This window comes from Plasmodium vivax, chromosome 2 (genome assembly GCF_000002415.2).
Source record: "Plasmodium vivax chromosome 2, whole genome shotgun sequence".
Taxonomy (NCBI): Eukaryota; Apicomplexa; class Aconoidasida; order Haemosporida; family Plasmodiidae; genus Plasmodium; species Plasmodium vivax.
Genome location: NC_009907.1, coordinates 596,523 through 608,174, shown reverse-complemented (window position 1 = coordinate 608,174; position 11,652 = coordinate 596,523). Strand labels below are relative to the sequence as shown.

At 44.0% G+C, this 11,652-nt stretch overlaps 3 protein-coding genes across 3 annotated transcripts; 1 reads left to right on the top strand and 2 right to left on the bottom strand.

Annotated features, from left to right (window-relative positions):
* Positions 1-3,052: 3,052 nt before the first annotated feature.
* Positions 3,053-4,218, bottom strand: PVX_081720 (hypothetical protein, conserved). The gene is made up of 2 exons (XM_001613569.1): positions 3,994-4,218; positions 3,053-3,705 (listed from the first exon to the last, which is right to left on the bottom strand). The coding sequence occupies exons 1-2, from the start codon at positions 4,207-4,209 to the stop codon at positions 3,433-3,435; spliced, it is 489 nt and encodes a 162-aa protein (XP_001613619.1). The 5' UTR covers positions 4,210-4,218; the 3' UTR covers positions 3,053-3,432.
* A 64-nt stretch (positions 4,219-4,282) lies between these two features.
* On the top strand, positions 4,283-5,523 carry PVX_081715 (hypothetical protein, conserved; the record flags this gene model as incomplete). Its single annotated transcript, XM_001613568.1, has 1 exon — positions 4,283-5,523. The coding sequence occupies exon 1, from the start codon at positions 4,783-4,785 to the stop codon at positions 5,521-5,523; it is 741 nt and encodes a 246-aa protein (XP_001613618.1). The 5' UTR covers positions 4,283-4,782.
* A 581-nt stretch (positions 5,524-6,104) lies between these two features.
* On the bottom strand, positions 6,105-8,004 carry PVX_081710 (hypothetical protein, conserved; the record flags this gene model as incomplete). Its single annotated transcript, XM_001613567.1, has 2 exons — positions 6,105-7,738; positions 7,941-8,004. 2 exons carry the CDS (start codon positions 8,002-8,004, stop codon positions 6,105-6,107), a joined length of 1,698 nt encoding a protein of 565 aa, XP_001613617.1.
* Positions 8,005-11,652: the final 3,648 nt, after the last annotated feature.

Below are 11,652 nucleotides of genomic sequence, written 5' to 3'. Positions count from 1 at the left end.
TTCCCCTATTTTCCTCTTAGCGCATATTGGGTGGGGATACATAAACGGGGGATAAAATTTTGGTAAATGAAAACCCAACCGTTTTTATCAAAAGGTATGGTGATTTACCGAAATGTTATGCGAAAAAGGAACAAAATTTGTCATGCATTTGGGAAGAGGGCGAATCGCATTTGAATAAAAAAAATGAGCACTGAAATGGTTGGAAGGGAAAAAAAAAAAAAAAGGAAACCTTCGAATTATTGCAGCACCAAAAAAAAAAAAAAAAATACACATAAATGTATCTAAGCATATGATCAGGCAAACATGCTTATATGCTCACACGCGAACATAGGCAAATATTCGCGTAAAGGTACAAGCAAAAGAAAACAATTACGCAGGCGTATAATTATCCGAGTGCGCGGAGCCCTCTTATTTTGCATACAGGAATGGCGGCCATGCACAAGTAAATCCGTACATACGTAAATATATGCCTTATGTTCTCCCCCCCCGTTCGATTCTCATTTTTTGTGAACAACCATCAGTGCAGCGACTAACAAATTGTCTACTCGCTTGCCGGGAGCGGCACCTTTCTCTGCCAATAAATCGTGCTCGCCAGTATGTATTATCACCAAAGGTGTTTTTTTTTTTTTTTTTCCTTTTCTATTTATGGCGCAAACGAAAACGCACGGGCGTGTGGACGTCTGCGCATGTGAGCATGCAAGCCGTCAATCAAGAGGACACCGCAAACGAGCGAACAATGGAGTAAACGCGCGGCCGCGCAAAGGCGCTAACGAGTGAGCACGTACGGTGTTTACGCACAAACGCATGGCGATTTTTCCCCAGTAGCAAAAATTGAAAAAATCGTTAAACCGAAATGGGAGGAAACAAAAAAAAAAATAAATAAAAAAATAAAACATACACAACAAAACAGCAATTCACATGCCAAAGTACGCTCTTGTCTATAAATGAATATAATTGTACGTATCGTTAAAAGTGAACTTTTAAAAAAAAAATCTGTGGCTTCTCCTGATACAAACTTTATAAGACATGGCACTGCATTAGGAACATAAAAAAATAAAATAAAATGCACAAATCGCACAAATTGTGCAAATTGGCGAAGCTAAGCAAACTCTGCAACGTTAAACAAAATTACACAAAACGCGTGCAGGGGAAATCATCAAAAAGGTGAAGAAAAAAAAAAAAAAAAAAAAACAGTAACAATGAGTCAATATAACGCATAAAATGCGAAGAGTACATATCCTTGCATTCGTTAATTGCGCCTCATTTGTGTATGACATGAGAGGTAAAAAGCCACTTTCAGCATGGGCTATACATATACATGCCTACAGAAGTGTTTAAAACGGTTAAGTAATCTCTTGGGGCAAGTATCTCCACACGCATAGGCACATGTAGGCGTTTGTACACTTATAGGCATTCCCATTAACTCCTTTTCCAATTGGTCACCACCAAATGGCCATGCCACAAAGGTAAAAATAAAAAAACGAATTAAAAAAAAGAAAAAAATCTGGCAATTTAATATGCCTCACCACAATGTTACATACGCACAGTACGCACATAAACGGCAAAAATGAGTAAAAGGTAAAAAGTCGTGGGGCAGTATTAACATATGTATACATGTGGGGCGACCGTTTTGTGGAAAAACTGTGACATATTTTTTATAGCAAGAAAAAAAAAAAAAAAAAATCCTACATTTTTTATTAGCAATAAAACAGGTTAAGGTTAAGCCGTGCACGCATACTTGTACACATGGGCCTTACGTATGCAGTGAGCACCACGCATATTTATATTCCTACTTACACGCGTGTAAACCTTTTGCCCGTTTATCCTCCCGTTCCGTCCGCATACGCTGTGCGCCACGCAGGTGAAAGCACCTACCCACGCAGGACTGCAAACGAGCGGCGAGACCGACGTATACCCACTCGCGGACGAACAAAACCCCCTTTCAAAAAAAATAAGATCAAAAATAAAATAAAAAAATAATCACCCAAAAGGTACGGGGGAAAACGAAAGGGCAAAATAACAGACTCAGGATTTCCCTCTTTGCAGTATGGACGAAACGCAAGTAATATTCCCACTGATCGTTTAAAAAAAAAAAAAAAAATGAAGGGGATTAATGAGGCCCCACTGGAAGGGGGAATGTTCTGGGCGAAATGGAAGAGGCTACCGAGCAGATATAAGCATTAACGCTGCGCTAGATGGGGTTGATTCGTCCACGTGTCGCTTTGCACGTCGCTTTGCATGTCGCCTTATGTTCCGCTGTACATGCACCCTACGCGCCTCACCGTACAGAGCGCCCGAATTGTGAACCTCTTTAATTTAAAGAAAAAGGACAAGGACTACGTCGACAAGCAGGACCTAATAGTAATACTGAAATCGCTCGGGTACGTCAAAAAATAATTTCAGTATATCGGTTGGGGGCTTCCTCAGTCATGTGCGTAGACGAGAGAAGTTCCTACCTCCTTCAGTTAGATTGCCACTTCGTTGAGTTGTCCGTATGTCGAGAGGTTCTTTCGTCCTAATGAACGTTCGCAGGGAGTAGCTCCTCCCGCCTTGTGCCTTTTATGGAAAACAGATGGCTGCGCAGCGTTATGCACATCGTTATGCGCACGTTAGGCCCTGCGCTTCTAACTGCTGTCCGCCAACAACCCGCAGGTTTAAAATATGCTACGAAATATTCGAAGACAGCAAAAACTGCTACAGCTTTGAGGAGCTGAGCGATTACGTGCTCAAATTTGAGAGCAACTACTACGCGAAGGAGAAGGTGGAAAAGTGCATTCGCTTCTTGAACCCACAGAGTATGCACGCCGCGCAGGCCCAATGTGTGCTCATGCGCTCATGCGCACGTGTGTATATATGTAGGTAGGTAGGCAGCCACATATATGTGCACATGCACATGCACATGCACATGTGAGCATATTTGCTTGCCCCCCTCCCCGATAGGCGAAACGATCAGCAAAAGCTCGCTGAAGACGCTCCTGTGTGAACATGGGAACAAGTTCACCGAAAGCGAGTTTAAAAAGTTTTTAGTTGACCTTCCGGTAATGCCCACTTTGCCAAACGATTTTACAAAAAAATATTATTAAAGGGGTCGTCATTTTTTTTCCATTCTTCTATGTTAACAAAATAGGTGGACGCGCAGGGGAACATAAGCCACGCCGACTTGGTTCAAATGTAAGGCAAGGATAGCGGTGCGGGGAGAAGGGGTGCAAAATGGGAGGGAAAAATGGGAGAGTAAGCAGCGGCATACCCATACAGCTTCCCCACCGCCACTGCTCTCCGCTCCTTACCGCTTCTCCCCGCTTCACCATTTATGCAGCCTATCCAACTACGTGCAGTACTGACCAACGAGGAGCAACGCCACCAAAGGGGGGATCGACTAATAAGCAGGTAATTTTTTCCCCAAATGTGGGTTTTACCCCTTCTCTATACCCATCACGAACGGACAAGCTTTTCGTTATTATGCAAAATATCTATTAGCAACTTGAACGTGTCTTTTATTTCCTCCTCGTCTACGTTCTTCAAATGCTCCGCTAGTTTTTCCACCTTCTGATTTTCCTTGTTCGAGTAAAAATAAAAAAGCTTCAACAAATTTGTTGTGTCTATATCCATCAGGTTATAGAGAAGCTTTGCTTTCTCCCGGCCCATGTGATTTATGTTCGCGTTTAAGTAGTTGTTTATCAGCGTGTCTAGCTCGAGCATGCCGACCTGCGGCAAAAAAGGGGTGGGAAAATACGTGCATACGTAGGGTAGGGAGGCACAAGTGTATACATATGTTCGCCAGCTACACAGTTAACCTATGTAGACTCTCTGGGGGGGCTCTACCCATTCCGCGCCATACGCTATGCACACGCCGCGTCACTCTCCATGCGCATTTAAATGGGGATTGTAATTATTCCCCCTTTTGATGTTTTTCTTTCCACAGTTTGGCCCCTCCCCATTTTTGCACACCAAATGGTTATTTTTTTTGGCAAATTATGTGCCTATTCAACTAACACTTTTAAATTTGCATCGTAGCTTTTTCTTCAAAATGGTGATATCCTCCTCGTTGATGCTCTTCCGGGTGGAGGAAAATTTCCTCAGAAGTCTCACAACGCGATTCATATGTGCTCGGCCAGCTTCTCCTACTTTCGCGTTGTTACTCTGTGCTGCTCTGATTTGTCGCCTTTGTTGTGCCTGCTTAAATGTGGTAGGTGATACAGCGCAGGGCATTCTTTATGCGTTTTTTTTTTCCCCCCTCGCTGAAAGGAACGCTTTCCAAGTGAACTTACTCAAACAGGGGTTCCTACACAAATAGCGTTTATCTTTCCTCGCCCTGCTATGCAAACATATCTTTGCAATCTCACCATGGTTGGCTACACCTCATGCCATTTTCAAGTGTGCGAAAAAAAAAAAAAAATTGCATCATCCATTTAAGCGCTCCTTTGGAAAAATAAAACCCCAAATAAAAGCTAACCCTTCGGGTGACAAATCATGTAAACAAGGAGTTAACAAATTTAGAAAAAAATGGGGAGTTAGCATTTGAAGGGAAAAATCGAATGGGACTCACATGACACCTCCAATTGGGTCCCTAAGTTCACTTGCGGAAGAGGGAGAGCGGCATGCGTGAGGGGAGTCGTTATCCGGTAAGCAAAGGAGGGACAGCAAAAGGCACAGTTAATAATACATAATTCGAGGGGCGAAGATTGGGCCCTACTTCCCTATGCGGCGAGGTACCCAGAGCAGTGCCCCTCACAGTTCGCATCGCAGCTCCCTCCCTGCGTGCACCGTCCTGTGTAGCGTTGCATGCCCCGCCGCGCTAACGGCCAACCTCGCCGCTTCAACCGCTATCTCCGCTGCTCTAACCGCTCAGCCACAAAGATGGGGAAGGGCGCCGTGCACCCAAACGGCTCGAACTTCTGCAGGGCGCTAAAGTACAACATCGTGGACAAGATGAGGACGCTGGTGGAGACCAACCTGTACGACCGCCCCCGCTGGCTGGAATGGGCAGAGAGAGCCCCCCCAATAGAAATACACAACATCAGCCTAAAGTCAAGGTACAACAATAACAAGTATATAGACTTGGTGAAATTCCTGCTGAAAAAATATCCCCATCTGCGATTCCAAGACTGCTATGTGGAGGGAAATAACAATGTGAAGGGCTACGACTTTTTCAGGAACGACCATATCATCACGCAGATGGCTACCCACCAGCTGTACTATATGAATAGAGGGTATGGGAAAAAGGAAGCCCTTGAAAGAGTGGAAAAAGAATTCTACAACAGAAGAATGGAGCTGGAAAAAAAGCAAAAAATAAATATGTGCCTATCGATTGATAAAAAAATCAAGCCGCTTTACACCAATGGTTACGCCTATCTGTATGAAAAAATGGTAGACAATGAGAAGGCCCACCTGGGTCTTATCCTCAAGAGGCTACGCACTATGAGAGAAAAGCTGGAGAGGGAGCAGCGACAGGCGGGTGCCCACCCCCACACGGATGGTAGCGGCAAGGATGAGTCAAATGAGGAGAACGCTAAAAGGGGTTAACCAAGCGGACGTAGCAGATAGACACCCACCCTGTGGAATTATCCTGCTCAAAATATTTGCACAGCGGAAAAAAGAAGCATTCCCTCCGACCACGCAAAATTAAGGGGTGACCCCGATAACTCAACAGGTGTCCAAAAAGGGGACAATTTCCCCCCCCCCCCCTTTTTTTTTTAGACAATTCGAATGGGGCATTTTAAAAGAGAAAGGCCCAAACGAATGCACGCTTGTTTTCTTCCCCTTGGAAGGAGCCAACATAGACCATCTTAAGATTCATTTGTGAACAAATTAGTTTATGTTTCCTCCCCTTGGTGTGTTATTGAGGTGAAGGAGGGAGGTGCCCCCGCTTGCAGAGGTTCAGACACTTTTGTTGCTCCGCAAAGTGGAGAACGGAAAAAGGGGGAGGCCCGAACGGCCTGGCGAGCTACGCTTGTAGGCCCACATCTCCTCCTCCAGCGATTCGAAGCAAAGCGAGAACCTGGCGGGGAAGGCTGTTCAGATTACACTAAATTGTTGATTAACTTGGTTCAGTGGTGTATTGACTTCCTTTTTTTTCCCCCTTGTTTGCTTCTCCCCCCCTGGCGTCACCGCTTAAAGGTTAAGTAGACGTCTTCGTTGAGGTGGTCGTACAGCACACTGTTATGCACGTGCTCCTGCGTGTAGTCTGGCAGGTTCTCCAAATTCGAGCAGATGGAGGCCCCTATGAATTGGCGCAGGTTGGGGGATATCTTTGGAAAGAGGAAGTTGACCCTATTTTCCAAATCTTTCACGGATGTCTTTTTTTTCTCTCTTAACGCGTGGAAAAGGGATTGAGCAATTTTCGAAACGATCCCCTTGATGTTACTACACCCACCAACCAGCAGCACATTGTGGAAAACGGAAAACTCAAACATGTGTAATTTAGACAGTATGGAGTTGAACATAAAATTTATATTCTGCTCATAATCTTTTGTAAATAATATTTCGCAGGCCATCCACCTAGTATCTGCTTCTACGACAATTTCGTAATTTTGAAATTCATACAGGACAATTTTGTTGCTATACAATTTGGCTTCTTCATTTTTTAAATAAAAAAATTTCATCTTCATATTTTCTATTTCGTCATCTGGCATGCTGTCGATGACGTTTAGTATTTCTTCCAGTGGGTATAAATCGAGGTAATAATTAAGTAGTCCCTGTGAGGTCTTTGTTTCTCCTTTTTCCCCCTCCGTGGGTTTTTCTTCGTGGGGTGTTTCCGAATAGCCATCCTCTGTATTCTGTACATTGGTAAGGCCTTCCCCATCACTGGCATGCACAAATGAAGCGCTTGAATCTTCGCAATCGCGTGCGGCTCTCCTCCTCTGAGCCCTTCTCACATACTGCTCCTTCAGCAACCTTTTAATCTCCATATTGATGTAAAACCCCCCATTGTCTACATACGTGTAATGGTGGTATAATGGCATGCCGTTCATTACGGGCAGCAACCGACAGCTTAAGTAACCCAAGTCGATCACCACACACGTGTTGCAGTTGCACAGGAAAAGAGGAGACACTAAATCGTTTATGTACGAGATAGAACCGTATTCATAATTTTCAATCAAACTTTTGCAGAGGGAATATTTAATTATCGTTGGGATGAACATGTTCAAAAGGACGATCACTTTTTTTGCCTTGTTGCTCGTTTTTATTAACTTGCGAAAAATCTGGAATGTGAATTCTTCGAAGAATTTGCTCCACAGCTTCTCGTCTTGGTGGAATTTGTACTCGTAGTGGTAGATCAGGCTCCCTTCGTGTTTGCTGCCCCCCGAGCGGGGGAGGCGGTGCTCCCTGCGAGGGGTGTTCTGACGTTGGTCCAGGCTGGCATCTGCCTCCTGTTGGTCCGGGGTAGCGCCTTTCTCGCGTTGAGCCTGGTCAACACTGACCTGGTTTGGGTCCGGGTTAGCGCCTTCCACCTGTTGGTCCTGGCTGGCATCTTCCTCCTGTTGGTCCTGGTTAGATCCTTTCTCGCGTTTGCCCTGGTTGGCATCTTCCCCCTGTTGAGCCGCGCTATCCGCGCTACCCGCGCTCCCCCGCAAGGAAGCCGCTTCCCCCTCCGGAACATCTCCCACCACGTCGTATGCCCCCTTCTTATCCTCAGCGCAATTGTGGAAACTTTCATTGTACCGAAAAAAATCGGGGGTCCTGTAAACTGACAGGGGTTTGTGTAGCCCTGAAAATCCTACATAGGTGTATTTTCGCCCTATAAAAAGATGGCAAGCAAAATGCGTATAGGTAACTATAGGTGAAGCGTTGCTTACGTGGGTGGGTGCACCCTAACATGGATCTTAACACACAGATCACTCCATTTTGCACACAAAAAAAGGGGAGTAAAAAAAAAAAAAAAAAAAACACTCGTTGGGAGACACGCCACAGGTGTATGCACGCCAGTTGTTCTCCCTTACCTATTTGCAGCACATAATACTTGTAGTCACTTTCGCTGTCACTTTTTTTAAACCTCCCTTCCATCTTTCGGAAATGTTTGCTTGGTAGTTTAACTGCTTGATTGTTTAACTGATTGACCGCTTGACCGCTTAACCGCTTGCAATGTTGGTAGGCCCTCTATGTGCCCATTACAAACCTAAGAACAGAACGCGGTGTGTAAATCTGTATGCATGCCTCCCGATGTTAACCTTTTCGCTTTTTTCGATCCTCCCATATTTGTTTGTTTGCTTCTTTTTTTTTTTTTTTCCGCCACACCCTTGTTCTCGTGAGTGGGGGGCGAAACGCACCAGGTCTACTTTCACACAATTGCCCTTACAATTAGGGGTGCACATGCACATGCAATTTCGAATCGTAAATCCGCTAAAAATATGCAACAAGGAGTATGCTTAAAAAAAAAAAAAAAACGAAAAGACCAATCGTTTCTTGCAAATCGAGGCGTGGAATATCATTCTCATTTTGCCCCCCTCGCATCCTCAAGGATTAGCATTTTTTTTTTTTCCCATTTGTTAACTAAAAATGCACTTTTTCTTTAGTTAAGCATACCCAGGGAGTGTAAACAATTTTGTTAACTCCTAACGCATCGAAGTATACCAGTCGCTTATTGCGCTATTTCTCTGGAACCATTTATGCAATTTTTTTTTTTTTTCCTTACCTTTTTGCGCGCTTTTTCGCGTATTTTTTTTTTTTTTTTTTTTTTGGTAAGCCTTTTGCGTAAAACCTATCGCGTGATCCTTTCTTCTTGCCATCTTTTCCATGATATTCTCCCTTTAATTTTCCCCACATGTTTCTTACCTGCCAAATTGCACTTTGCATTTTTACCCCTTATTTTTTAAGGGCACAAGTTGGTTCTCTTCCCTTGGCATTTTCGACTTCTCTGTCAATTGTGTGACTTTTTTTTTTTTTTTTTCACCTTATCTGAACTTATCTTAATACTCGCCCCAGCAGAATGTCAAAAGAGAAGGCGTGTAAACCGTCACAATGAAATGACGCACCAGGTGACCCATCCAGTGGCACACCATGCGGCACAACAAGCCGCACATGAAGCGGCGCACCTAGCGGACGCAGCGAAACGGCCATTTGCTTCCCTGCGCGTGAATTCACCACCCCCGTTTTTAAATACGCACCCTTCTGGCTGTTAAGACAGTGTCCTCATTGCACGTGCACGCATCGTGTACCGGCATGCATATGCATAGGCATATGGTGGCCTGCCTTTTTTTTGTTCAAATTGTCAAAGTTTTCTGCTACCCCCTCCCGTTAAGTTATATTATAACGGTTTTTATTTCAGCTCATTTGTCTTATAAATAGCTTCCCCTTCTTGTGGGCACGAAGTCTTTGCTACTACGAGAGGCAAGATTTGGTCCACGAGAAGGAATCTGCAACGTTGGGGGGGAGTGACGTATGCCTGCACAAGACGTGCAAGTAGAACCTGAGTACTTCCCCTCGTGCGCAATTTCCCCACCGCGCTGAGCTGCAAGTCAAAAAAAAAAGGCACACTGAGAAGTGTCCCTAAGGTACACCGAGACGTGACCCTAAGGCACACGAGAAGCGACCCTAAAATGGTGTACGCTATTATTATAAAAGATGGCGAGTCAAAGAACAAAACTAGCAAAAGCAAACAACCCATTTTGGGGAAAAAAAAAAAAATCGAAAAAAAAAAAAGTACCAGTCTATGCAAAAAAGGGGCCGCCAACTCCAGTTACTGTTTCAAGAACAATCAGTATTCCATATTAAACTATTTTGATGTAAAAAAAAAAGAAAAGAAAAAAGACCAGCGGGATAAGGAGGCAAGTACACCCAAAAAAAACGTCGACACGTATATAGACAATTTTTACAGCATCGAAGAAGGCAAAAATGACTCGAAACAGAACGGACACATTTTGACGTACATAAAATGGATATGTGAAGAAAAAAAAAACGAAAAGGGAAATATCAAGGAGCACATTTTAAAATTACTCATTTTGCTAAAAAAGGAGGACATTTATTTGAAAAGGTATTCCCCCAAGGTGTACAATTTTGAGCAGAAAAGGAAACAAAAAGGAGATACAATCAAAAAACCAACTTGTAAAGAAAAAATCTACGTTAATAATATTTACAATAGGAACGTCAAAAGGACCAAATTCTATTCCAACGTTGTGAATGGCGCTTTATATGAATACAAGCTGACCTACTGCAGGGAAAACAGCTTAATGACATTTCACTATTACGATGGGGTTAGGAAATCGTTTAAGGTTTCCAGCGGTACCTTCTTTTACCTCCTATCAGATGACAAGAGTGTGTTTCGGCGTAGTGCCCCTAACAATGAGGGGCTAGCTGAGCAGGACGCACTACTCCCCCACAAGAACAACTACATTTACACATTTGAGCGAAACTGCGAAAATAAGATAACCGTCCAAATGATTGACGTTCTAAGCAAAACGAGGAAGACGGAATTCTCCCTCAGGTATACCCCCCTTCGAGTATTCTACCACAGTGACCATTTGTTTTTCGTAAATCTGTTAAGCGGTGCCAGCGGTGCCAGGGGGCGGAAGTACTTCACGTACTCCATCTACAAGAACAACGTGAAGGAGAAAATTCGAGTTGTCTACTTGTCCGCGGTCCACCCGTTCTACTCCAGCACAGTCGCAGGCGAGAACGACTATGCCTTTTTCCGCAAGTGCAAATATTTTTACCGTGAGGAGAGGGTGTTTATGTGGACCGACCCGTTGTGGCAGGGTTCGTCGCGCGGCTCCGCGGCGGCACTCCCCGCAGATTCCTCCGCATCCGCCAGTTTTTCCTCCACTTCTGCCTCTCCATCCGATGGCTCCACCTCGAACGGGGAGGATCCCTGCGAAACGCGGCTGAACCAAGTGCCCAGCATGAACATCATACACATCAACCCCAACGTGAACATCTGCATCGCGTTCGAAGAAATCACAGAGACGTACTTCTTCTTTTACATCCTCTACAACGTGGTAAAGTACAGCAAAAAATATCTGAGGGATTATTTCAAAGCGGAGAAAATGGACAAGTTTCTCCCCTTCCAGCACTTCCTCAGCATCCCAAAAAAACAATTTATATACAAAGAGGAAACCTTCAGAAACGTCAATTTTAACACACAAGTTTATAAACCACAACTTGTCATCACCACCGGAGGAAACAAAAGCATCCAAAGTAGAATTAAATTGTGTGTCTACGATAATGTAAATAATTTGCTATTTTTGATTCCTATATATCACAAATACGTGAAAGATAAAATTAAGGTTGTCCCTAATGTGCTGAATTTCACCACGGTTAATATGACCAGGGAGTTCTCCACCGTTAAGTACTACCCCTACAACATGTGTGCCTTCCTCAACAACCAAATGAACACCACCCATTTGGAGTGCACCCCGAGGGAAAGAAGTTACGATAGCGCGGTTGTTAACGTTTCTACGGGGGAAAAGAGGATTCGCTATTTTAAAAAGCTGCTAAAGCAGAAGAGGGATATACTAAAGTGGACAGATGGAGAGGCAGAAAAAAAAGAAGCAAAGGAAAAGACCCAGCTTGGTAGACTCATCCTAGATGTTAACAAAGTGAACCACTTCATTATCATCCTGAACAAAAACGGAATGCTCTACCTACTCTCCGATGATGTCTACCTCTCCAGCATATACCTCTACAACAGCACCGCGCAGATTTATAACTTACACAACG